The sequence below is a fragment of the Nicotiana sylvestris genome, chromosome 5 (assembly GCF_000393655.2).
Source record: "Nicotiana sylvestris chromosome 5, ASM39365v2, whole genome shotgun sequence".
NCBI classification, from domain to species: Eukaryota; Viridiplantae; Streptophyta; class Magnoliopsida; order Solanales; family Solanaceae; genus Nicotiana; species Nicotiana sylvestris.
The window spans coordinates 155,571,843-155,598,997 of record NC_091061.1 but is presented as its reverse complement, the minus strand read 5'-3'; the positions used below and the strand labels follow the sequence as shown (position 1 = coordinate 155,598,997).

General features: G+C 36.4%; 1 protein-coding gene and 1 non-coding gene across 2 annotated transcripts; both read left to right on the top strand.

The window, feature by feature from the left end:
• Positions 1-756: 756 nt before the first annotated feature.
• LOC138869858 (small nucleolar RNA R71) lies at positions 757-862 on the top strand. Its single transcript, XR_011400108.1, has one exon. It is a non-coding gene; the product is annotated as a small nucleolar RNA R71 (small nucleolar RNA).
• Positions 863-8,832: 7,970 nt separating this feature from the next.
• Positions 8,833-12,677, top strand: LOC104231136 (probable LRR receptor-like serine/threonine-protein kinase At3g47570). Its single transcript, XM_070147150.1, has 3 exons — positions 8,833-8,899; positions 9,368-12,037; positions 12,278-12,677. The coding sequence occupies exons 1-3, from the start codon at positions 8,833-8,835 to the stop codon at positions 12,640-12,642; spliced, it is 3,102 nt and encodes a 1,033-aa protein (XP_070003251.1). The 3' UTR covers positions 12,643-12,677.
• The last annotated feature ends 14,478 nt before the right edge of the window (positions 12,678-27,155 follow it).

Sequence of the window (27,155 nt, the reverse complement as noted above, 5' to 3'; positions counted from 1 at the left end):
GTCGAAATCTGGCTCATTTGTACTTCAATATTCTTTATAGCTGACTCATGTGCATCCACCCTTCCACTCATTTTTTTTATTTGACCCAATAACCTGCTGCACCATTGCCTCAAATCTAGCAAACCCATCTTTCTGTCTTCCACCATGTTGTTGTTGATGAGGATGATAACCTGTTGTTGATTTTGATTGTTATATCTATGTGGCCTTTGGTAAGGCGCCATATTATTGCGAGGTCGCATACCTTCCATATTTCCATTGTTGAGTTGTGGCTGGCCTGACCTGTATGGCTGATTTTGTTGGCCCTAATTCTGACCACCCTGTCTCTGGCCTCCATAATTAGACACATAATTCATGTCCTCGGGGTAATGATGATGCTCACTTTCTGCATTCCACTGGTTACCAATTGGCTGACTAATGCAAGATGTGCATAAGCCCCCATTGGTAGTATTAACAATGTGTACCTACTGCTTCTGCCCTGACTCTTCCACCTTTTTGGTGAGTATACTCATCAGTGTCATTAATGTGGCCATATTTTCAGGAAGAGTGTTGGATGGATATAAGGGCACTGAGTGAACTACTGGAGTGATAGGTGCATTCCTTATTGTCCAGCCTGAATTCTGTGCCATCTTGTCAAGCAGGCTCTGGCTTTATCTCTATGTTTTGCTCAAGAATGCTCCACCAGCTAAAGCATCAACATTAGCCTTCACGATATTAGTCGAACCCATGTAAAATCGTTGCCCCAACATCTGATCTGGAATACCGTGGTGCGGGCATATAACCAACATCCCTTTGAATCGTTCCCATGTTTCTTACAGTGTCTCCATTGATTTTTGTTTGAAGCTCAAAATTTCATCAATTTGCTGAGCAGTCTTGTTGGGTGGATGAAACTTATTCATAAATTGCGTGACTAACTCCTCCCAAGTTGTTATGGAATTAATGGGGAGTGAGTTTAGCCAGGTCTGGGCAGCTCCCGTCACTGAGAATGGAAACAACAACAACTTTATTGCTTCCTGAGTTACGTTGGATTGCCTTTGAGTTTTGCTGATTGACAGAAAATTCTTCAAGTGCTACTGAGGATCTTCAATGTATGACCCCGAAAACAGTCCCTTATTTTGCAACAAGTGTAACATGTTATTCATGATTTGGAATGACTCAGCCTGTATCTGCGGGACTAATATCGATGTAGCCAAGTTCTCTGTTGTGGGTTGTGCCCAGTCATATAGAGCAGCCTCTGGCACAAGAGGTGCCATTGGCGCCAATGGCGCAGTTGGGTTTAACACATTATCCCCCATGTCTGGTTCGAGTTGTTCAGTTGATTGTTGTTGTTTGTTTTTTCGTCTGGCCCAATTCAAGGCCTTGAAAACTTTCTCGGGATCTGATAATACTTCAAATACTTCATCAGTTCTCGATGAGTTTCTAGGCATGCACCTGTACAAACAAGTCAACAAACGTTAAAATTTCAATGTATAGATTGAAAATTGACTACACTAAGAATTTTTGTATTCCTTTCAACTATAATTGATAACACTGTTAATTCTCCGGCAACGACGCCAAAATTTGATCACGCCCAACTATGCCTTATAAAAAGGACAAAGCGGTCGCTGCAAATATAATCCGAGTATTTAGCCCAGAGTCGAATCCACGGGGAATTAACCTACCAATTACTTTTGTTAGACTCACTAAATTATGCGTAATCAACTTTCCAAATATTTTGAATAATAATTTGAGATGTTTTTACTAACTATAACTGAATAAAAGCAAGTAACTAAAAGCTAACTAAGACTGGGTTGTATGCAAGTAAGAGAAGGATCTAAGGTTATGATTTTCCCTATTGATGGAATCCCTTCCTGTCATGTTTTGCATAGATTTGCCTAATCGTCTCTACAATCATGAGCACTCTTATTACCGTAAATCTCTCCCGAGTAATCACGATAATTTACTAGACGCACTCTCCCGAGTTACGCTAGCTGGCTTTTACTACAGCTCACTTTAGATCGCACCCACGACTTTGTTATCCCTAATCCCACCTTTAAACCCTCGGTTATTGATCCCTCATATGCTTTGGGAGTGGTGGTGTTCAATAATTACCTAAATATGCACTCTCTCCCGAGTAATATATACTAAATAGGCACAATTAATTGAGGATCTTATCTATTAACTACAACAAGAACGTAGTTGAACAAATAGAGATTAAATCGGGCAAACTATATTAACATAACACGAAGTTCATCCTTCAATAGGTTATATCAAAACTCTAGACTAAATATTTAGCTACTCATAATCGTGTTCATCATAACAATAACAAAATTCATCATAAATGGTAAAATACAAAAAGAATAAATGAAGAACTCGATGTTGAATTATCCTCCTTGCCTCTTGCCTCTCGTTGCCTTCAACTAAGCTGTAAAAACCATAATAATGTCCCTTTGGGCGAGCTGAACCTCTTATAGGTTAAGTGGAATTACCCCCCGAACTCCTAAGTTTACCCCTGAATTATATTTTCTGAACTGGACTAGCGCGGTCGTGCTAGTGGGCGCGCTAATGACTGCGCATATGGCATAGTATTCTGCCTCGAATTCCTGGGCTAGAGCGGTCGCGCTAGTGGGCGCGCTAAACTGGATCATCATTTCAGCTCTTCTTTTCTCTCTTCTTTCAATTTACTCAGCTCTGAGGGGCTTCCATTGCTTCAATTTAGCTCCAAACACAATCCTAAGTCCTCATAAGCACAACTCGCTCCTGCAACACATGAAATTCACAATTAGAGCCAATTTATCGTCATTTAACTATCCTAGAACAGTGAAACATAGTCAAGCTGGGGCATAAACAGTCGTCAAATTACATGAATCTAGCCTATTATCAACCACCACCACCTCACTCAACCACCACCTCCACCTCCACCTCCACCACGCCACCATTATCGACCATCACCACCCACTATCCCCACCACTCCGACCACCATATATCATTCTCACCCACAATCAACACTCATCCACCTCAACTACCACAACTGACCACCCCATCACCATCAACAACCACAACTGGCACTGCCCATCATTATAACCTACCATCACCCACCCATCACTTTCCTCAATCATAACTACTACCATCACCCGCCAGTATTAACTATCACCACCCACCACCACTATCCTCAATCATTATCGCCACCACTAGCAATCACTACTAGCTACTAGCATGAACTACCATCTTCAACCAGAACTACCACCAACCACTGCTTCTAGTCGGCATTCACCCATTAGCCATCACCACTAACAACTATCATATTTTAAAAAATATATATTTTATTGATAGAATATTAGATTAGTTAGTATTTCATTTGAATTTTATGTTTATTAATTTTTAAATAAAGATAAATTTTATACATTCAGATGTTAAAAATCAAACAGTCTTAATTATTTTTATTCAGATCTTAATACACGTCTTAATTTATTCATATGTGTATTCAGATTCATATGTCTTAATCTTAATACACATCTTGATATTTAGGTGTGTATTTAGATTCATACGTCTTTATCTTAAAAAAAACAAATGAGGCCAAGTATATTTATTTTAAAAGTATGAATCTTAATTATTCAGATCTTATTCATTAAGTGTGTTTGTTTTTTTTACTTCACAACCACTTAATAGGTCTGAATAGGTTTGTATGATTAAGATCTATAACAAAGACTTAATTTTATTAAGATGCTATCACATATTATTATTAACTGCCACCACCGCCTACCATTATCAACTACCACCATGCGACCACCACCTCCACCTCCACCACCACCATCCTCAATCATAGCCGTCATTGATGATATTAAGTCATTTTTGCTTAGGTTTGAGCCGCGTGGAGGCAAATTTTAGGGGAAACACTATTTTTGAGGATAGAGTTGGCCACCCTATCACCATCAACAACCACAGCCGGCACTGCCCATCATTATAACCTACCACCATCCACCCACCACCTTCCTCAGTCACAACTACTACCACCACATGTCATTATTAACTATCACCATCCACCACCACCATTCTCAATCATAATCGTCACCACTACCAATCACTACTAGCTACTAGCATGAACCACCACCATCAACCAAAACTACCACCAACTACCGCCTCTAGTCGGCATTCACCCGTTAGCCATCACCACTAACAACTATCATATTTTAAAAAATTATATATTTTATTGATAAAATATTAGATTAGTTAGTATTTTATTTGAATTTTATGTTTATTAATTTTCAAATAAAGATATTGAGATGTCAAAAATCAAACAGTCTTAATTATTTAGTATTCAGATCTTAATATACATCTTAATATATTCAGATGTGTATTCAAATTCAGATGTCTTAATCTTAATACACATTTTGATATTCAGATGTGTATTCAGATTCAGACGTTTTAATCTTAAAAAAAAATGAGTCCTGAGTGTGTTTTGTTAATAGGACAACTCATGTCATATTCTCAGGGTTAATTAGGTTAAAGTTATCAATCAACCATCAATCATTTAATCTTCATTTTCAACTTACTAACTAAAGTATCCAATTCAATCACTTAAACTTTTCATTTTCAAGTTAACTAAAGTATTCATAAGAAGAGTAAATTTAACTCCAACGGTTAATTTTAGGCCTGAGTCTGAGTGTGTTTTATTAATAAGACAACTCATGCCATATTCTCGGAGTTAACTAGGTTAAAGTTATCAATCAACCAATCAATCACTTAATCTTCATTTTCAACTTACTAACTAAAGTATCCAATTCAATCACTTAACTTTTCATTTTCAAGTTAACTAAAGTATCCATAAGAAGAGTAAATTTAACTTCAACAGTTAATTTTTCGGCAAATAGCCAAATGTATCCATATACTATCACAAAAAGTTTAAGTGTATCATTCGTTATACTTTGAGTCCAAATATATCATTGTCGTTGTACTATTGGTTCAAATATACCCATTTCTCGTTAAGTTTGTCCAATACACACATTCAATCCTACGTGGCACTAGTACTTGATGAGATGCCACCTCAGCGCCCCTAATCCATATATACAAGACTAAAATTTGAAATACAATATTTTTCATGGTAGCGATAATGGTGGCAATAGTGGTGGAGGTGAAGGAAAGTTTAGTGGTAGAAAAAATAGAAGGGAGGGATAAAATGGTTTAGGGGCGCTGAGGTGGCAAGCAATGTGACATCCACCTCATTAAATGTTAGTGCCACGTAAGATTAAATGTTCACCTTGGACAAACTTAACGGATAAGGGATATATTTGAGCCAATAGTATAACAACAAGGATATATTTGGACTCAAAGTATAACAAAGGGTACATTTTAACCTTTTCTGATAGTAGATGGACATATTTGGCCCTTTTCCGCCATTTTTTTTTCAAAGCGATAATCTCTCACCTTTTAAATTAAAAAGTGAACCCTCGTTGAGTTAAAAGTAAAAATAAAAAATAAAAATAAAAACTCATTGTCAAGGTTCTCAAAAGGATTGAAAATGACCTGCAATTTATGAATTAGTATAATAGTACGTTTTTTCAATAATAAAAAAGATTTACTCAAAAGTATTACCTAAAATTTGGAAAACTCGTCTTGCTTGATGGGTTTTTCCCCTAGTTCTCAAATGTTGATTATACGTTACTGATAACTACAATTATAAAAAAATCATTTTATTAGTCAATGATGTTTTCATTAAGGATTTTTTTTAATTCATGTCATTCTACTAATTAATTTATCAAAAATTTATATATATAATCAATTATTATTTTAAAAATAAATTTGACAACAGTAGATATTAAAAATTTATTATTGTATTAAACGTTTAGATATTTGATGCTCTATTTCGTTCAAAAAGCGAAAGCGATATTCTATCATAATTTCAAGAGGTTAAAGTTTTAATCATTAAAATACAATACTATTGGATTTTTTTTTCTTTTTTGAAAAAATAAAGTATGCTACTATCTATTATAATTGATGATCATTTTTGATATTTAGGAAGTTTTAACAATCTCTATTTCATTTGACCATTTTCTTTGAGACCAAGAGAGATTTTTTGTCTCGTTCATTTCGCACAGATTAAAAGGGTTGAGTATGATTTATTTTTCAAATAATATATTGTAGTTGTCAACGTACTGCGACGGCGAGCACTTACCTTTCACTAATATTTGCACCCATCAATTTAATCTTAACAAAATACAAATTATACGTTGGCAGACTAGGACCGCGCCCTTGCCTCTTGCCTTCTCCAATGTGAATGCCAAAAATCCGACAATTACAAAGAATGGGCACCAGGAGCGTAAATAATGATACAAAAATAGTAAGAAAGCTGTAAAGATTTTACTTATGATTGTAATGAGTTTAATTTACAGATGTACTGAGCCACAGAGTTGTATTACTAGAAGAGATTAATATAGTAGCAAGAGCTAAACTCTAAATGAAACTGACAGTAAAAATTGAAGCTCAGTAAGATTAATGGAGTATTTATTCGTTAAAATCCCCTTCTGAAGTTGGGAGAACCTTTATATAAGAATGTCTATGACAAAGGGTAGATGATAGGGTTGGAAAATGTGTGTTGACGAACATGGATTTGTAATTGTTGTTCTTGAGTTACTTCGAAGCGGATTGTGTGGAGGTGTTGTATTGATGGAAAAATAGACATGTCACGTCGACTAATAATATGCTGACAGGTGACACGAGAGTCAAAACGATAAAGAAGAGAAAAGGTTAGAGAAGTCATAGGCAAATCATTCACGGGATCGTCTACAAAGATATCATACCTGACAATTGAAAAAGAAGAGATATGTGCGGTATGTACAATTAAAGACTACGAAGAAGGAAGGTTCATTAATAGCCGCGAATATTGAAAGAAATCGACATAATCCCTGATCATGCATGATTGGCTATTATTACCTTAATCGTTACATATCACTCATGTAACGAGTAATCAATATAATAAGTATTAGTATCGGGCAGGAATTAAGTAGGACAAGACAGGTACACATTGTACCCTTATATAAACCCCCTTATCATGTTTTGTATGATCATCAAGAAATTTACGAAACTATACTATCATTTGCTTATAATTTTATATTCTGCTACTTGAAGATCTTATTCTCTTATTTTGGAATGAAGCTGCGATTATCGATAAGATTTCCTTTTTCTTATTCCCTCAATATATTATTTCCATTATTTGATATTCATTTAAATTAAAAAAAGTGAAGTAAAATTGATTATTAGAAATCCGAATTATTCTTTTATTTGCTTTGATCACAAAAACTACTTTTTGGTTAAATATATATGTAGGCGAGGCGTGCCTGCTGAATGGTAGGTATACGGCCCTGCTATCAGCATCAAGCATCAGATACAACAGAGAATAAGACAGACTTCTCACTAGTGAGACTCAAGGTTTGTTAATAAGACAGACTATCATTCCTAAGAAGACTTTGAGCAACAGCTTTTGACTTAGTTCGGTTTGTAATGCTTGTTTCTTCCTCTCATCATCTTCTGAGGAAAAAACAGTGAGATGAATGTACTAAGATTTATAGTCATTTTCATAATTCCTTGACTTTGACCCATGTTGCAGTTGCTCCACCCATCAGGTTATTAGTCCATGTAACCATCAAAATTGAAAAGATATGTTTTACTTTCAAAGCTGACCAAATCAAAGCTTATTAGTGGGCGTTTGGACATAAGAATTATAAATTTCCAAAAAAAAGTGAAAAAAAAATTCAAGTGAAAATGATATTTGAAAATTAGAGTTGGGTTTGGACATGAATATAATTTTGTGTTGTTTTTGAAGTTTTGTGAGTGATCTGAGTGAAAATTTTGAAAAACAGCCTTTTGGAGTTTTTCAAATTTTCGAAAAATTCCAAAATGCATCTTCAAGTGAAAATTGAAAATTTTATGAACAAACACGGATTTCGAAAAAAAATAAAATAAACTCGAAAAAAAGGAATTTTTTTATGTCCAAACGGGCTCTTAGATTATGGTAACCTACTAATTGTTTACATTTCTTCACGCGTTGTAGTTGTAATGAAAATAGTTAAAAAAGTTGTTTTTACCAGCTTAAACAGCTTTCATTTAACTATTACCCTCTTTATCAGTCAAGTTGTTGCCCAGGATGTCACGTGTTCGAGCCGTAAAAACATATTCTTGCAGAAATGCAGTGGTAGGCTACGTACATACCATTTATGGTCCGGTTCTTTTCTGAACCCCGCACATAGCGGTAGCTTAGTGCACCGGATGACATTGCCCTCTTTTATTAGCCAACTATGATTTTCAAAGTCAAAACTTCAAAATGCATTCCCAAATGCAGGCCGACCGTTGTCTATTCTTGCGTTGTTATATGTTATAGGCAAAATACATAAGTTACCCCCTAAACTATGGACCAAATCCATGTTACACACTTTCTGACCACGAAAATCATCTTACACATCTTTTTTTTCTTGACCAATTTTTCAAAATATGTGTAAAGTCACGCACTAATAAGATTGTGACACGTGTTATTATTCTTTTAAAAATTAAAATATCTAAAATTACAATTATACCCTTTACCATCTTCCCCCTTGCATCTCTTTCTCTTCGCCGGCGACAACAACCAAACCTCTGCCATCTAATTCAAACAAAAACTAGAAGCCCCAATCAAATGCTCCTAGCTTCTAATTTCTAAATATTTTCGAGATACAAAATTCGAGTACCAAATATTGGAATCTTTTGCAAAAAACTTATTAAGATTTGATCCAAACGCCAAAAACAATTAGTTGTACTAGAATATTGGTCTTCTCAAGCAAACCTACAACCCTCTCCAATGGTATATAATGGTAAGTGGGTTCCTTCATGGTTGCCCCCAACAGGTGTAAGGGGAAAAAGGAAGAGAAGAGAAAAAGGTGCTTCAATGGTGAAGGTATGGTGATTTTTCGACAGGTGAGTGTTGATTGATTTTAGGATGGTGGAGAAGTTGTGGAGCATCAATGGTGGACGATGGAGAGGTCTGGATGGGCTCTCGACGGGCAGGTGGTGGATTAGTTTAGAAAAATAAAAAAGAAAGAAACTAAAAAAAGGAAAGAAAGAAAGAAATTTTATTGTAATCGTTGGATAAATTTCACTAAATCTGAACCGTTTAAATAAAATATCAGACATATAATATTTTAATGTTCAGATGCCTCATTTTGTTTGTAAAACACGCGCTAGCCACGTAGGCAAAGAGGTGTGTATTAGACACACTCTGGAAAGGTTGAGTGTGTAAGATGATTTTCATGGTCAGAAAGTATGTAACATGGATTTGGTCCAAAGTTCAGGGGGTAACTTACGTATTTTGCGTATGTTATAACTTGAACTGCTCCTGAAATTTTCCTACTCACCAATGCTGCAGGCATGAAGTCTTTTAATGCTTTCCTTTGTCTTATGCTTTCTTGCTTATTATGTGTTGTTTCTGCAATTGCATCTTCCAAACTTGCTGGAAATGAAACCGATAGATTAGCCCTTCTCAGCATCAAAGGACAAATAACTTATGATCCTTTTGGTATTATGTATTCGTGGAACGATTCGTTCCATTACTGCAGCTGGAAAGGCGTTACATGTAGTGCGCGACATCAAAGGGTGACCTTGCTGGATTTAAGCTCCAAAGAGCTTGTAGGAACATTAGTTCCTCAGATAGGAAATTTGAGTTTTCTTAGAAAACTAACCCTTCAAAATAACACCTTCAACGGTGAGATACCACAGGAAATCGGAAGATTATTCAGGTTACAAAACTTAGAGCTCGCGAACAACTCATTTACTGGTGAAATTCCTGTGGAACTATCAAATTGCTCTAGGCTCATTTATCTTGATTTGGATGGTAACAGACTGACCGGGAAAATCCCCGTGGAGCTTGGTTTGTCTTTGAGAAATCTTGAGGTACTTTTTCTTAGATCAAATAACTTAACAGGAGAGTTGCCATATTCTTCAGGTAATCTTTCATCTCTAATTGCCTTAGCAGCACCAGAGAATAGATTAGAAGGAAGTATACCGTATTCGCTAGGTCAATTGACTAACTTGAGCTATATTTCTCTTGGTGTTAATATGATTTCTGGTGATATTCCCATTTCACTCTTTAACTTATCATCTCTTTATCATTTTGCTGCTCCAGTTAACCAACTTAAAGGAAGTCTTCCCATAGATATTGGATCGACTCTTCCAAGTCTTCGCCTACTTTATTTGCACTCTAACTTATTGAGTGGAGTGGTTCCAAGTTCCATTTCTAACTTAACGAGACTTGAAATTATCTCATTATCAAGAAACCAGTTGACCGGAAAAATCCCTTCTCTGGAAAATCTTCATAATCTCCGGGGACTAGGAATGCATTTCAATAATCTTGGAACCGGGAGAGAAGATGACATGGATTTCTTTTCTTCCTTGGTTAATATTACCAGTTTTCGAGAACTGAGTTTGAGTGTGAATAATATAGGAGGCCAGTTGCCTAAGAATATTGGCAACTTCTCAACAAATTTTAGATCTATTGGTTTTGCTAGGAACAAACTATTCGGACGAATACCTGATGGATTTGTAGATCTCAACAACATGGAAATAGTAAGTTTGGAGTATAACCAATTGACTGGTGAATTTCCAGTTAATCTTGGTAAACTTCAGAAGCTCAAGTATTTCTATGTTAATGGAAATAAACTTTCTGGGAAAATCCCTTCTTCCATTGGAAACTTAACATCTTTGTATGGACTTAATCTATCTCAGAACAATTTAGAAGGGAGTATTCCTTCAGTACTAGGAAATTGCAAGTTGTTGCAAATGTTGTATCTTTCTCGAAACAGACTCAGTGGCACAGTACCAAAAGAGGTTCTTAGTATCTCAGCCTTGTCAATCCAACTAGACCTTTCTGGAAACCAATTAAGTGGCATTCTTCCCCTTGAAATAGGAAGTTTAGTCAATCTCGGGTATCTTGATATCTCCGATAACAAGTTATATGGAAATCTTCCTAGCGCTTTAGGCAGTTGCATCAGGTTGGAAAATCTTTATGTTCAAGGTAACATGTTTGAAGGTGTGATCCCACCGTCTTTAAGCTCCTTGAAAGGGCTGGTATACTTGGACTTTTCGCGTAATAATTTCTCTGGTGTTATTCCTAAGTACTTTGAAACTTTCACATCATTGAAAAGCTTAAACATGTCGTTTAATAATTTTGAGGGTGAAGTACCTCAAGGAGGAGTTTTCAGTAATGCAAGTGGAGCAATAATAAGTGGAAACAGAAATCTTTGTGGAGGCTCTCAAGTGCTAAGGTTACCACCACTATGTAAAGATCCAACGCCGAAGAAGGAAAGATTATCACCAACTCTAAAGATAATTATTTCTGTCGCTTGTAGTTTATTTGGAGTAACGCTGGTTTTGGTAGTCGTAATTTTCTGTATTTTAAGGAGGAAGAAACATAGCGCTTCGCCCTATTTACCAGATGATTCATTTTTGAAAATCTCCTATGGTGAACTGCTAAAAGTGACCAATGGATTCTCTTCAGAAAATTTCATTGGTAAGGGTGGTTTTGGTTCTGTATACAAAGGAATTCTTGGTTCAGATGAGAAAAATGTTGCGATCAAAGTACTTGATTTGCAGCATAGAGGAGCTTTAAAGAGCTTTATTGCAGAATGTGAAGTCCTAAAGAACCTCAGGCATAGAAATCTTGTCAAGTTAGTAACTGCATGTTCAGGTACTAATTTTCAGGGCAATGATTTTAAGGCCTTGATTTATGAGTTCATGGTTAATGGTAGCCTAGACGATCGGCTGCATTCGTTTTTCAATGATGGAAGTCTGCACGTACGACATCTAGATCTTTATCAAAGAGTAAACATTGCAATGGATATTGCCTTCGCGCTAGAGTATCTTCATCATGGAAGCCAAATACCAGTTGTTCATTGTGATTTGAAGCCGAGCAATGTCTTACTAGACAAGGACATGACTGCCCGTGTTGGCGATTTTGGTTTGTCAAGGTTCCTCCAAGAAACAGCTCAGCAAACTTCAAGCACTATTGGTATTAAAGGATCGATTGGCTATGCAGCTCCAGGTAACCATTTTAATCATTCTTATTGTAAATTTTGCACACCCCTAGCCAAATTATACAAAAAAATATACACTAATTATGTAAAAAAAAAACATGTATAATATACAAAAATATACATTTTGCTGGCTATTATTTTTGGGAGCTACTTAACGCTGTAGTTTTCCCTTTAATTTTCTTGGACACACTTGGACAATAATTACAAAGAGTCTGTATTTTGATATGACATTACTGAAATATTTTCAGAATATGGAATGGGAAGTGAAGTGTCAACTTTAGGTGACATATACAGCTATGGCATTATCATACTGGAGATTATTACAGGGAAAAAGCCGACAGACGACGCATTTTCAAATGGATTGAACCTTCACAGCTATGTTAAAATGGCTTTCTCTGCTGGTAGAGTTATGGAAATAGTTGATCCAATGCTTTGTCAAGAAAAGGAGACAACCAACAGTACTATTGCTGAAAGGAAAACCAAAGATTACATTAGAGAGTGCTTAATTTCTATGTGTAAAATTGGGATTGCCTGCACCATGGAATCACCAAAAGAAAGAATGGGTATCAGTGATGTTGTTAAAGAGTTGCAGTTGATCATTAAATTTATTTGAAGTATATGTAAATGTATTCAAGCTATTTTTAGCACTTTGTGGGCAAAGATTTCCTTATTTGATGTATAACTTCGCAAACACTTCATTGACAATTAAACATTTCCGAAAAGACAACTCCAAGCTCATTACTCAAATGATCATTTAACTATATGAATTACCTTTATGTTTCTTTTGTTTATAACAGAAAGGTCATTAACTATTTTTACAGCACTCAAAAAGTCACTCAACTAGATTTCTCAAATTTTCGGGGCCGAATACCTATTTACCTCTAAATTGTTAACCTTTATCTTTAATATTATATTTTTTACTCTTTCTACTCTACATCATAAACTTATCTATAGAATAAATAATTTTATTTTATAAAGTAAAAAAGGAAAAAATAGTTTTCATGCATATATAATGTTGAAAGAAAGTAATTAAATAAAGTTTTCAAGCATATATAAAATATATTAAAAATAATTTTTTTTATTGTATGCATGGAATAAATCCTTTACAAGTTTTTATTCTCTTTCATTCTCAATTGTATAAATAATTTTTTCGAGGTTTTGTTATTATTATCAAAGTTATTGATACGAACAAATTATCCTGATTAAATTTTTTATTATACTCAACTATTTTATTCATCAATTTCAGTTATTTAAATTTTTATTTTATAATTTAAACATAATTTATAATATAATATTTATATTATTAAAATAAATTATTCATCGAAGGAAGCTACACATGCAACACGTGTAAGTTAAGACTATTTAAATAATTTATACTATATTAAAAGTACGAAAGCCGTTAGTGAAATGTCGTTCGCTTTTTTTATCCTTTAAAAATAAATTCACATTAGACAAAATAGTCATTTAATTATTTTCCTAATGTTTAGGAGTTCAAAATCAACTAAATTTTGTGCATTTTATTTTCCTAATATTTAGGAGTTCCAAATCAACTAAAATTTTGCATAATAAATATTCCTTGTATGAACTTCTCTGGACTCTGATGAGGCCTAACGTATGCAATAAGCATGAAAAACTAAACAAAATATTTCCTTTTTTGAGAATAAGCAAACTTAAGGCTTAGAATTGGTAGTAGATTGCTTCGTTGGCAATGAGAAATTTTATTTTTTATGTTCTATTTTTGGTATAAAAATATTCAGCTTTCAAATAATCTTTTCTAACTATATTTACTTTTACCAAAGTAAGAAAAAAACAAGAAGCCCAAACAATTAATATTCTTTAATTACAATTAGTACAAAAAATTGTTAAGCAAAATTGTAATTAAGATATAACAGTAGAGAAGTAAATGAATTTGAGTGGACTTTATTTTCTAATTTCTCATATTATTGTGACGACCCAACTCGTCGTCTCATGAGAACCGCTTCGTTTTTCCCATTTTATGCTTATTCATGTTTCGTTATCGGTATTCGGTGTGTTAGAGTTAAATCGGATTGGTTTTGATAGGAAATGAGACACTTAGTCTCTTTAAGGAAGACTTATTTTGGAAAAGTCAACCGGATGTTGACTATTGAGTTAGAGGGCTCAGATGTGATTTCCGGTGATTCGGTTAGCTTCGGGGGATGATTTGTGACTTAGGAGTGTGACCGGAAGTAATTTTGGAGGTCCGGTGTAGAATTAGGCTTGAATTGGCGAAGTTAGTATTTTGGCGACATCCGGTTGATAGGTGAGATTTTGATCCGAGGGTCGGAATGGAATTCCGAGAGTTGCTGTAGCTCCGTTAAGTGATTTGGGATATGTGTGCAAAATTTCAGGTCATTCGGGCGTGATTTGGTTGGGTTTTTGATCGAATGTGTGTTTTGGAAGTTTTAGAAGAACTTAGGCTCGAACTTGAGGTAATTTGATAGTTTTTGGTGTTGTTGAAGTGTTTTGATGATTGGAACGAGGTTGAAAAAATGTTTTAGGATGCGTTGGTGCTTTGGTTGAGGTCCCGGGGGCCTCGGGTGAGTTTTGAGTGAGTACGGACATCCCGGAACTTAGAAAATGGATGGGGCAGTCATTGGTGCGCGGGGCGCGGCCCTTTTTGCGCTGGGCGCGGTGGCCTAGCGCGGGGGCGCGGTCAAGTGCGCGGTTCGCGCGAAATGAAGACGTGCAGGCCATCGGTCCAACTTCGGAAGCTCATATCTTTTGATCTACAAGGAATTTTAAGGTGATTCAAAAACTAAAGTTGTAGCACTTCGTGTCTAGTTTCCAGAAAGGTAAAAATATCGCAATTTGGACATCTGTAGCAAACGTTATGGCCAACATACTAAAGCATGTCCCTGCAGAGCAAGACCTGCGCGACCGCAGTCGTTTTTGCGTGGTCCCCGCTGGTTTTGCGCAGACCGCGGTCATTTTTGTGCGGTCAGCGGTGTCGGAATCCGAGGGGTACTTTATAAATATGAGGTTTTGGGTTTTATTTGATATTTTGACCTAGAGAGCTCGGATTTTGGCGATTTTTCGAAGGTTTTTCAAGAAATTGGTCGGGGTAAGTGATTCTAACTCAGATTTGGTTAGAGTACATGAATCTATCACTGAATTCATCATTTAATTCGTGACTTGAGATGGAATTTGGAAAGAAAATTGTGGAACCTTTCAAAAATGTAAAATGATGATTTGAAAGACCAAATGGTATCGGAATTGGATAATTTTGGTATGGTTAGACTCGTGAGGGCATGAGGATTCTGAAAATGTAAATTTTACCCGATTTCGAGACGTGGACCCGGGGCTCTGGTTTTGCTAATTTCGAAATTCTTGATATTTTTCGATTGTTTTCGATTGGGTATTGTCCCGTTAGCATATTATGATGTATTCGCTCTGATTCTGGTTAGATTCGACGCGCGTGGAGGCCGATTGGAGGGGCAAAGGCGTCGCGAGCTAGAGATTTCACCGGTTCGAGGTGAGTAATGATTGTAAATGATGTCCTGAGGGTTTGAAACCCCGGATTGCACATTGTAGTGCTATATTGAGGCAAGATACGCGCTGGATGACGAGCGTGGGGTCTTTTACTACTGGGGATTGTGACTTGATCCATCCCGATTGATGATTTTACCGAATATTTGATTGAAATTTATTTGTTATCATCATGATTTGGGCTGATTGTCATATTTGGGCTTCGTGCCGACTAATTGAACCCTTCGGGGATTTTTATCATTGTTTCCTCACTATTTTGACTTATTACTTGAACTCAGTCCTGTTTATATCTACTGTTTTACAAACTCAACCACTTTTACTCAGATTTGAAACTTAAATGATATTTCTAAATGATGTTTTGGTTAAGAACTACTGTTTTACTAATGCCCGAGGGGCTTGTGATGAGTTTCAGACTGAGTGAGGCCGAGGGCCATATGTGAGGATATGTTGAGTGATATGAGACCGAGGGTCTGAGATACTTTATATGCCACGCGGTGGCTTTAGTGATGTGAGGATATGTTGAGTGATGATGCCACGAGGTGGCTTGATATAGCGCTTGGGCCGTAAGGGGCCCCTCCGGAGTCTGCACACCCACAGTGAGCGCGGGTACCCATGTGATTTGAAACAGTGGTAACAATGACACTGTATGATGCAATTTGGTCAGGTAACAATGGCTGACCATTATACTGAGTGATTGATACTATGCCCGAGGGGCTAATATGAGTGATTGTGAGGTTACAGTGGTAACAATGACACTGTATGATGCAATTTGGTCAGGTAACAATGACTAACCAGGAATAACACCGTGCGGTCAGGTAACAATGGCTGACCAGGAACTAACTTGTGCCCGAGGGGCTGGAACTATTCTATATGATTGCCCGAAGGGCGAGGTTTATGTGTTTATTTTGCATACTTACTTGTCTTTTACTTGTTTAACTGTGGTATTTGTGCCCGAGGGGCGAATTTCTGTGCATAGCGGCACTAATTGTTTTGAAATTATTTCACAACTGTTGAAAAGATCATTTTCAAAAGGGGTTTAGAACCAAACCAAGGTATTTTCTAAAGAATTCACAGTTTCACTGATTTTTCTCAAGGAGTTTTACACTGCTTCTATATAGCATGTCGGTTGCTTTACGTGGTTTCTTGTTGCTCAGTTATTATTTACCTTTATTACTCACTGAGTTGGAGTACTCACTTTACTCCCTGCACCTCGCGTGCAGTTGCGGGTATTTATTCACCCGGTAGCGGGTATTGGCTGTGTGGAGGCAGAGTTGTAGAGGTTTTAGCGAGGTGACTGCAGCGTTCGTAGCACCACTGTCTTTCTGTGTTATTCATTATTCTTGTTCAGTGTATTTCTAGACTGTAAAATAGAAATTTCATTCTTATACAAGCTCGTGACTTGTGACACCCCGGTTTGGGCTGTGTCGGGATGGTTTCTACTGTTGTTTTCGTTAGATTCCACAATTTATGAAGATTACATTATATGTTATTACTGTTTGTGATATTTAACTGTTTATAAGAGGTGTTCTTTTTGGTCTGGCTGGCCTTGTCTTCACGAGAGGCGCCATCATGACCGGGTTCGGAAATTGGGTCGTGACAATTATTCAATGAGAATACATGTCATACCTACTTTTGAAATTCTAATTACCATTAAGTTCTAGCTTTCTAGATATTGTTTTTGTATAATATTTGAAAAGTACACTGATCAATAATAAGATAAATTACTAAAAAAATATATAAGAATACAAAAGATAAAGAGAGAGAGCAAAAAATGGTTGAAAGTTATATCAACACAAAAATTCAAAAGTGAAATATTAGATTAACTTTTTACTTCAATAATGCAAAATTTTTATTGGATATAACTATAATTACAGTTAAATATTTAAACTATGAATGAGCTAATACATGAAGAATTTGAATAAATAAAAAACATATTATTTTCTTTAATGCTAAGAACAATAATTAAATCTTTGAATTACTAATTAGCAAAAAAAAATCAATTTAATTATTTTTAATTTATCATATAAGTAAATTAATTTTCAGGTTAACTAAAATCTTAGGATCTATAAATTTATCTCTATAGAAAGAGCATTTGTAGTGAAAAAAATAAACAAAATTAGTTAAAGTTAGTATTAAGAATCAAATTAGTAAAAATAGAAACTTAAAATAATGAGGATGAAATAATGGAAGACAAAATATATTCTAAATAAGTTGTCATGAATTATTATTATTATTATTATTATTATTATTATTATTATTATTATTATTATGAATTATTATTATTATTAATTGCATTTATTCCAAAAAGGCAACTCCTATAGTTTTAATATATATTAAGTTAATAGTTGTAAAATAGTTATCTTTTAGATTTTACATTGGCACTTATTAAATTTTTTTCTATGAGCTATATGGGTGGGCATCAGTCGGTTCGGTTAGGTTGTGAATATTATCGGTTCTTCATATCGGTTATCGGTTTATAAATATACTAAACCAATAATTGAACCGATAAGATATCGGTTAGTAGGTTATTAATCCTTATCGGTCGGTTATCGGTTTATCCGATAAGAATAAAAACTATCCAAAAAAATCATGTTTTTATTATAGAAATCTTGACCATACTATTAAGAAAAAGGAATTGAATTTTTGCTCTTAAGAGAAGAGAGATTAAATTTCAACTTAGAAAATAAAACTTTATTTGCATTTGAAAATCCCAATGAATGATCTCAATTTTCAAAGTTATAAGTTAATAGGAGTAAGGGATAAGACATTCAACAATCTAATCTTACTAACTATCTCACTGCGGGCGGGCATAATTCACAAGAAACTAATAAAATCCTAATCTTGTAAATACTACAAAAGAAACAAATAGAAAAATTAAAAAATTGAACAATTAATTCTCTAAAGTTTAAAACTAAAAATCTTAATTGAAAAACTAAAATGAGAAATTCAGAAAAGTTTAAAATTTAGTCTAAGAATTAAGGTCAGAAGATGAAGAGTAATTGTCGAGAGAATTGAGAGAATGAAGCCATAGAATGGTTTTATATACTTAGTGGGTAAAATTATAATTTTGATAAAGCTTATTGGGCTATCGGTTAAACCGTTAATAAAATTGGGCAAACCGAGACCCGAACCGATAACTCATTAGTCAAATAATATTAAACTGTTATCAAACTATTTATCCAATAACCCGATACCGATAACCCAATAACATTTTATCGGTTCGATTTATCGGTTATACCCGATATATGCCCAGCCCTAATGAGCTATAAAACTAACCTCATCATTTCTAAAGACAAAAGGATCCAATTTTTCAAATTATTTGATTTATCTTTGTTAATAAAAGTATTTTATGTGATTTGTTTGTTTTCAGTATTAGGCTATAGAAATAACAAAAAATTTCATAAGATACTTCTATAGAAATTCTCAAAAATCATAATAAGGTATATGATGACTTTTATTGGCAAAATTTCCTCCCCATTGAGCTAATAAAATAGGATCATCAGTCATCATTTTGAAGAACTTGTATTTTTTCTTTAATTTTAATTTTATAAGTCAAAATATTTATATTAATTTTTAAAATTATGTATTCAATGATCTGGGTACACGCACAAAGCGCGTGCCCTAAGACTAGTAGTTTAAATAGAGGGACGGGGGGGGGGGGGGTTGGGAGTTTTGTGATTGGTCCAATTTGCCATAAAATCAGTAGCTCAATTATAATTTACTCAGTTCAAAGTTCGGACCACATCTCCTACATTTTACAATTTTAATTGCAACTATAATTAGTATTTTTAAAAAAAATTAGTCGTAATTACTGAACGGTTATTCTGTTCCAGACATTATATATGCCTGAAAATTATTATTATTTAAATACTTATTTATTTTATAGGTAAGTCCATAATATAGAGCAAAAATAAAAAAATATAATATATTGAAAAAGTATTAAAAAAAATAAAGACTGATAATTTAGAGGATAAAATAAGTATTTTGGCCACCGTAAGTTTGAGAAATCTAGTTGAGTAATCTTCTGAGCGTTATAGAAATAATTAAGTGACTTTTCTATCACAAATAAAAAAAACATGACTTTACTAAGTAATTTCAAATAGTTAATAACCATTTGAATAATGGATTCCAGTACATTATTTCTAATAGGTTGGAATATTGCAATAAAAAAACCAAAGAGATGTAGACACATATTATAGTGTGGCATGATATATAAAAGGTGACACAGAAATTCATTATTTTTACTTGTGAATTTCAGCCAAAAAACATATAAAAGGGATAAATACTAAGACTTGAACCCACTTGATACAAATAGAAGTTGCAAAGAAACGGTCAAGCAGGTTCAAAATAAATTTAAGGTTGCGAGTTCGAACCCTCGCTAAAATTCTTAATTGAAGCATCATTTCTTTTAAGCTTAGCTCCTAAGCATATTAACACACGATTGAATTCATTGTCTACTTCATCTTCTATTATAATGGTAAGAGTATATTATTTTGCTTATTGTAGTTCCTTTTGTTGTCCTTGTTGTTGTTCTTCTTCTTCTTCTTCTTCTTTCTTGCTATTCTTAATAAACTTCATTTTAGTTCAAAAAAATTTAAAACTTTTCATAAAGTGAATTTTGGTTCTCTTTTTCATAAGTATTGCTAAAAGAATGAGAGTGCTTTATTGAAATTACTTGTAATCTTTTAATTTAGTTTAGTTTATATTATATTAAAATTGTTAATTTGGGTTATATTCAAAATTTTATTTTGGCGTACAATATTTTTTTCTTTAATCATTTTGGATTAATTAGTTTAGTTTAAAAAGCTTGTTTGTCGTGTTTTGTTTGTAACTTTGTACGTTTTATTTCTTGGAGTTATAATACGATTTTTAAGTTGGTTGAACACTTTTATAAATTTGATAATTTATATAGATAAATTTCAAATATTTAAAGTAAATAGACTTTTTTTTTTAAAAAAAATAAAAATTTCCCGAACTTATAAAAAAATTTATATTACTTCATTTTGAAATCATGTGATGGAAAAAAAACACATTGCGCAAATGGTGTTTACTGGTGTACTTATATAATTGAAAATCGTGATCTCAGATTGAACCTGTTTATACAAAATTCTGGGTCCGTCACTGTATTTGCACAAGTATTATTTCAACAATTATTGTAAAATATTATTCCATTCAAAATGGATGATATTATTGTTAGTGTCGTGCTGAACTATTCTAATACGATGTTATATGAGCTTTAATTTAATTTAATATATCTATATAAAATACTGTGTAAATATTTGGGATATAGAAGCTCATACTGCACTATTCGATTTATTCTAAATTTCTGTTTGAGCGAGAACTCACCTTTTCACCAACTTCTCTGTTCATCTACCTCTTTTTAGATGGTAACTGGTATCTATGAACATGTGTTGCATGTTAATAATGACACGTAATGATTTAAATATTTATTTATATGAAGAAATAATAAAATTTAATTAATGAGAGAAATTTTATGTATAATCATCATTGGCGGATCTACATGGAACTATATGGGTGCTTTGTTTTTTATCAGGCTTAATATATTTACATAGGCAATTATCAGATTTTTTAGATAAGTATTGAGTGACACTCATCACTAAATTTATTTTTCCTCTTTTTTCGGATATTTTTATCGGCGAGCACCCATGATTTTGAATTCTTGGATCGCCACTGATAATAATACAACAATCATCTAAATGCCAAAAATATTACTAGATTAGCATAATACATTAATTTAAAATAAAGGGATTGATAACCAAGCGTTCGGGAAGAACTAAATCATCTTTTATTGGATGCTCTTCTTCGTTTCTGACACGAAGCAAGAAGAGACTAAAATACTAGATCTATTCTTACTTTATATTTCTTTTCACTTGAATCTTTTTCATTTAAGGCCAGAAGTATAACTTTGGCAAGCTACCTTTTACAGTCTCTGCTTTTGTCGTTTTTGGAACTGTCGGTAGTAGTTGACATAAATAACATCCCAAACTGTTAATTTTTCACCAAACGATTCATTAATATCCAATAGATCTCTATAACTTCGCACAATTATATCGATTGTTTGATACTTAGCCATAAGCACTTCATTCCATATTATCAATTTTGCTTTCCTTATAAATTTAGCACCGTTTTCTGCTTTGATATATTTGTGATGGTTATTTAAGTTGTTTGAAGAGGTATATTAAATCTAAAGTAGGTTGTAACGACCCGACTGGTCGTTTTGCCTTTTAGAAACTCGTTCCCTTAAATAAAACTTTTCGCGCTTGCTTTAACTAATTTACGACTTGCGGGGATGGTGGGTTCGGGATTTGGAATAGTTTGGAGTGAAATATGTCCATTTGATTCCTTATGATTTTCTTAAAAGGCTAAGTTTGACTTTGGTCAATATTTTGAGCGAACGGACCTGAATTCGTGATTTAGTCCCAGAGGGTCCGTAGGAAAATATGGGACTTGGGCGTATGCCCAGAATCGAATTCCGAGGTCCCTAACCCGAGTAATGAATTTTTATTAGAAATTGTTAATCTGAAGTTTTAAAGATTTAAAGAAACTAATTAGTGATTGCTTCCATGGGTATCGGGCTCATATGTTGGTTCCGAAGCCTAGTACAGGTCCGAAATATCATTTAAGACTTACCCGCAAAATTTGGTGTCAATCCGAGTAATTTTAGGGCATTTTGGCTCGTTAAAAGAAAATTAAGAACTTGAAGTTCATAAGTTTGATTCATTTGGTTTTAGGGGGTGATTCTTAGATTTAGCGTTGTTTCGGGCGTTTCGAAGGCTCGAGTAGGTTCGTCTCGTGATTTCAGACTTGTCGGTATGTTCGGGCGGGGCCCGAGAGCCCCAAGTGTCAATCGGACGAGGATCTAGTGAAGTTGAAATTTTTGAGAAGTGCTGAAGTTGTTGCTTCTGTCATAACCGCACCTACGGTTGGTGAACCGCACATGCGGTCTATCTATCAAAGATGCGGCCCAAGGAAGGCCAGGCCAAACCGCAGAAGCGGCTCACGAACCACATAAGCGGCCTTAATACCGCAGAAACGGTCCCAGCCCTTTTAGCCCATTTCGCAGATGCAGTCCTTTCTCGCAGACGGCCCCCTGACCGCAGAAGCGAAAATCGTAGAAGCAGTGGGCTTCATTTAATATGGGTTCTAAGTCATTTTTGATACTTTTCACTCCTCCATTGGCGATTTTGGGAGCTTTGGAAGAGGGCTTCTACTTGGCATCTTGAGGTCAGCTTACCCACCTATTCTTAGTTTAACATTTGTGTTTAGGGTAGATTAAACACTAGGATTAAAGTAAAATTATGGGGTTAGAGCTAGACTTAGGGTTTTAATAAAACTTAAATTTTACCACGAAATTGGTTATAAAATGAATTAGAAATCATATATTATTGATTTTTAGGTTATAGAGAACAACTTCCTTCGAAAAATTTCGGAATTCGGGCATTTGAGCCCGGGGTCGGATTTTAGAAAACTCGTGTTAAGGGTTGGGAAATTGCTTAAATATATAGAATACGATCGTGTGAGCTTATATTGATTAGCTCATACCTCATTTAACTAGTTTTGGATCGTTCGGCTCCAAATTAAGGGTTTTGGCTCGTTCTTGGCATTGGAAGTATACTTTGGAGCGCGGTAAGTCTCCTTTCTAACCTTGTAAGAGGGAATTGTCCCCATGGGTGTAATAATTGATTAATTTGCTGCTAAATGCGGGGGCTACGTACGCACGAGGTGACGAGAGTCCGTGCGTAACTACTATTATGTTAATTGTTCGGGTAGCCTAGGACCCACATCATGCTATATTTGTGAATGTCTCTATATTTTCTTGCTAATATGATCACTTAGGATATGCTAGAGGCTTGGAAAGAGATATAAGTGAACATATATACTTATTGAACCCTTGTATGAATTTATTTGAATATAAATGCGCCTTCGTGTGTTTCCTTGGTATTATTTGATATTTGTGGATCGGTCCGATCGCCTCGATATAAATAGATGCATCTATGGTTCGTGCCATTCGACCTTCTGGCAGTGCACAATTTATTTTCTATTGGATCGGGTCGTCGATCTCGGCATAGTGTACGCATGATATCTATGTGAAATCTTATCCATGACTTGACCGTCTAAATATTTGAAATGTAAACAGTTGATTGTAAAATTGTTAAGAACATGACATATTACCTCTTGCTACAAACTGTTGATTATTTGTGATTTCTATCTTTAGTGTAACGCTTCATTATATTATTTGACCTTAGTAAGTATCAAGTCGACCTCTCGTCTCTACTTCTTTGAGATTAGACGGGATACTTACGAGGTACATATTGTTTATATACTCATACTACACTTCTGTACTTAATTGTACAGGATCTGACGCAGGTATATCTGGCTATCAGACTGGTGCGTGCCCCTGATTCATAGACTGGAACTTCCAAGGTGAGTTGCTCCCTTCCGGCGTCGTTCAGCAGCTTGATGGGGTCTTTCTTTACTTTTGCTGTCTATTCTATCCCGGACAGTAGGATAGTATTATTATTTTATACATTCTACTAGTTGTCCACTACTTGTGATACCAGGTCTTGGCACACACATTAGTAGACAGTTCTTTTGGGTTGTGTAATTATTATTAAATATTGCTTATCATCACTATTTTAATTGCAAATTAAGAAATGTCTTGACCGATTTGGGTAAATAAAATAAGAATTTACTAATACTTCCGCGTTGGCTGGCCTGACAACGGTGTTGGGCGCCGTTACGACCTTTAGTAAATTTTGGGTCGTGACAACATGATATCAGAGCACTAGGTTCTCATAGGACTCACAAGTCATGGGCAAACCTAATAGAGTCTTGCGGATCGGTACAGAGACGTCTGCATTTATCTTCGAGAGGCTATAAGGTGTTAGGAAAACTACTCTTTATTCATTTCCTATCGTGCAGTAGTTGTTATGCTAAATTTCCCTCTTCTATTCTCTCACAAATGGTGAGGACACGCGCGACTGATGTTCCAGACCCGGGCGGAGCTGCTCCTCCCATTGCTAGAGGCCGAGGCAGAGGCCGGGGGAGGGCACCGGCCCGAGGTAGGGGACGAGGGCGTCCCAGAGTTATCCCAGTAGTATCCCCAACAGATCCCGCGGGAGATCCTATCATCGAGGAGCAGGGCGAGGTGCCCGTAGCTGAGCCCACCCCGACGGACTTTACGACAGCATCGGGATTCCAGAACGTTATGGGTCGTATACTGCGGTTCATGGATTCTATGACTCAGGCTGGTTTATTTCCAGCAGATCCAACTATATCACAGGCAGGAGGGGGAACACAGACCCCTACTGCTCAGGCTCCTGGACATACAACTCAAGTGTATCAGACTCCGGGTGCACTACCTGCAGATGGGGCTCCGCCAGTTGCTGCAGTGGCACCCCAGCCCAGACCAGCTGCAGATGGCGATCCGCAGAAGTTATTGGATAGGTGGACTAGACTTCGCCCTCCAGTCTTCGGGGGCGAGCGTCATGAGGATGCCCAGGACTTCATAGATAGGTGCAGGGGCAGACTACACAACATGAGGATATTGGAGTCGCATGGAGTTGACTTCACTACTTTTTAGTTTGAGGGTAGGGCCCGTAGATGGTGGCAATCCTATGTTCTAGGCAGGCCAGCAGGTTCTCCTCCCATCACTTGGGGTCAGTTCGCACAGTTGTTCTTGGATAGGTACATTCCACCCTCTGAGAGGGAAGAGCTACGGTATCAGTTTGAACATCTTGAGCAGGGTCAGATGTCTATGACCGATTATGAGGCTAAGTTTTCTGAGTTGTCTCGCCATGCACTCATGATACTCCCCACAGATGCAGAGAGAGTGCAGAGATTTGTTGAGGGGTTACACCCCGGTATACGATCTAGCAAGGTCCGAGAGGTGGAGATGGATATAGAGTATCAGCTAGTGGTAGAGATTGCTCGCAGAATTGAGTGATATCGCCAAAGGGGTAGAGAGCAGATGCAATAGGATAAGAGGGTTAGATTCTCTAGAGAGTTCAGAGGTGCCCCGACTAGGGGTAGAGGTCAGTTTGGGAGGGGTCAGCCCAGCATGCCCCCATATTCAGCACCACCGCCTTCTCGGGGTGCTCCAGTGCGTCCTTATTTCAGCTCCATGCTAGAGAGCTCGTATTGCCCGCCAGCTTTTCAAGGTTCCCCTAGGGGGTATTCATGTCCTTAGGGCCCTTCTGATCCTTATTTCAGTGCTATTTTGGAGAGTTCATATCGTCCATCGGCTATTCAGGCTTTTTCTAGTGGGTCTACAGGCTATCATGGTCAGCCATCAGGACAGCAAGCAGCCACACCGCGGGGTTGTTTCGAGTGCAGAGATTTTGGCCATATGAGGAGGTACTGCCCCAGGCTTCGGGGTAAGGCAGTACAACATGGTCAGCAGCCTATGATTTCAGCACCAGTTGCCCCACCACCTAGAGGTGGAGGGTAGACGGGTAGGGGCCGTCCTAGAGGTGGAGGCCAGGCAGGGAGAGGTTAGCTAGCTACTGCTCAGTCCGGTGGAGGCCAGCCAGTCGACGCTCCAACCAAATTCTATGCCCTTCCAGCTAGGCCAGATGCATTGGCCTCAGATGCCGTCATCACATGTATTATTTCCATTGGTGGTAGGGATGCTTCCGTATTATTTGATTCAGGGTCTACTTATTCATATGTATCATCTCTGTTTGCTCATTTCCTAGTTGTTTCTCCTGAGCCTTCGGGCATTCCTGTTTATGTGTCCACCCATGTGGGCAATTCTGTGGTTGTGGATCAGATCTACTGGTCCTGTGTGGTCACATTCTGTGGTTTTGAGACTAGTGCGGGTCTCCTATTGCTTGATATGATCAACTTTGAGATCATCCTGGGCATGGATTGGTTATCCCCATATCACATCGTCCTAGATTGCCATGCCAAGACTGTTAATTTAGTGATGCCAGGGTTGCCGAGGTTGGAGTGGAAGGGTTCCACATTTGATACATCTAGTTGGGTTATCTCTTTCCTGAAGGCTCGGCAAATGGTCGAGAAGAGGTGTTTGGCTTATTTGGCTTATGTTCGAGACACCACCACAGAGTCTCCGATGATTGATAGTTCGAGAGTTTGCTGATGTGTTTCCTTCTGATCTTCCTAGCATGCCACCGGATCGTGATATTGATTTCTGCATTGATTTGGCTCCAGGCACCCAGCCTGTATCTATCCCACCATATAGTATGGCTCCAAAAGAGTTGAAGGAGTTGAAAGAGAAGCTTGAGGAGTTTTTAGAAAAGGGGTTTGTTAGACCCAGGGTATCGCCTTGGGGTGCATCGGTGTTATTTGTGAAGAAGAAGAAGGATGGAACTATGCAAATGTGCATTGATTACCGCCAGTTGAACAAATTCACCATCAAAAACAAGTATCTGTTGCCTCGTATCGATGATTTGTTCGACCAGTTGTAGGGTGCTAGGGTGTTCTCCAAGATTGACTTGAGGTCAGGGTATCATCAGCTGAAGATTCGGGACTCGGATATTCTGAAGACTGCATTTAGGACTAGATATGGCCACTATGAGTTCCTGGTGATGTCTTTTGGCTTGACTAACACCCCAACAACATTCATGGACTTGATGA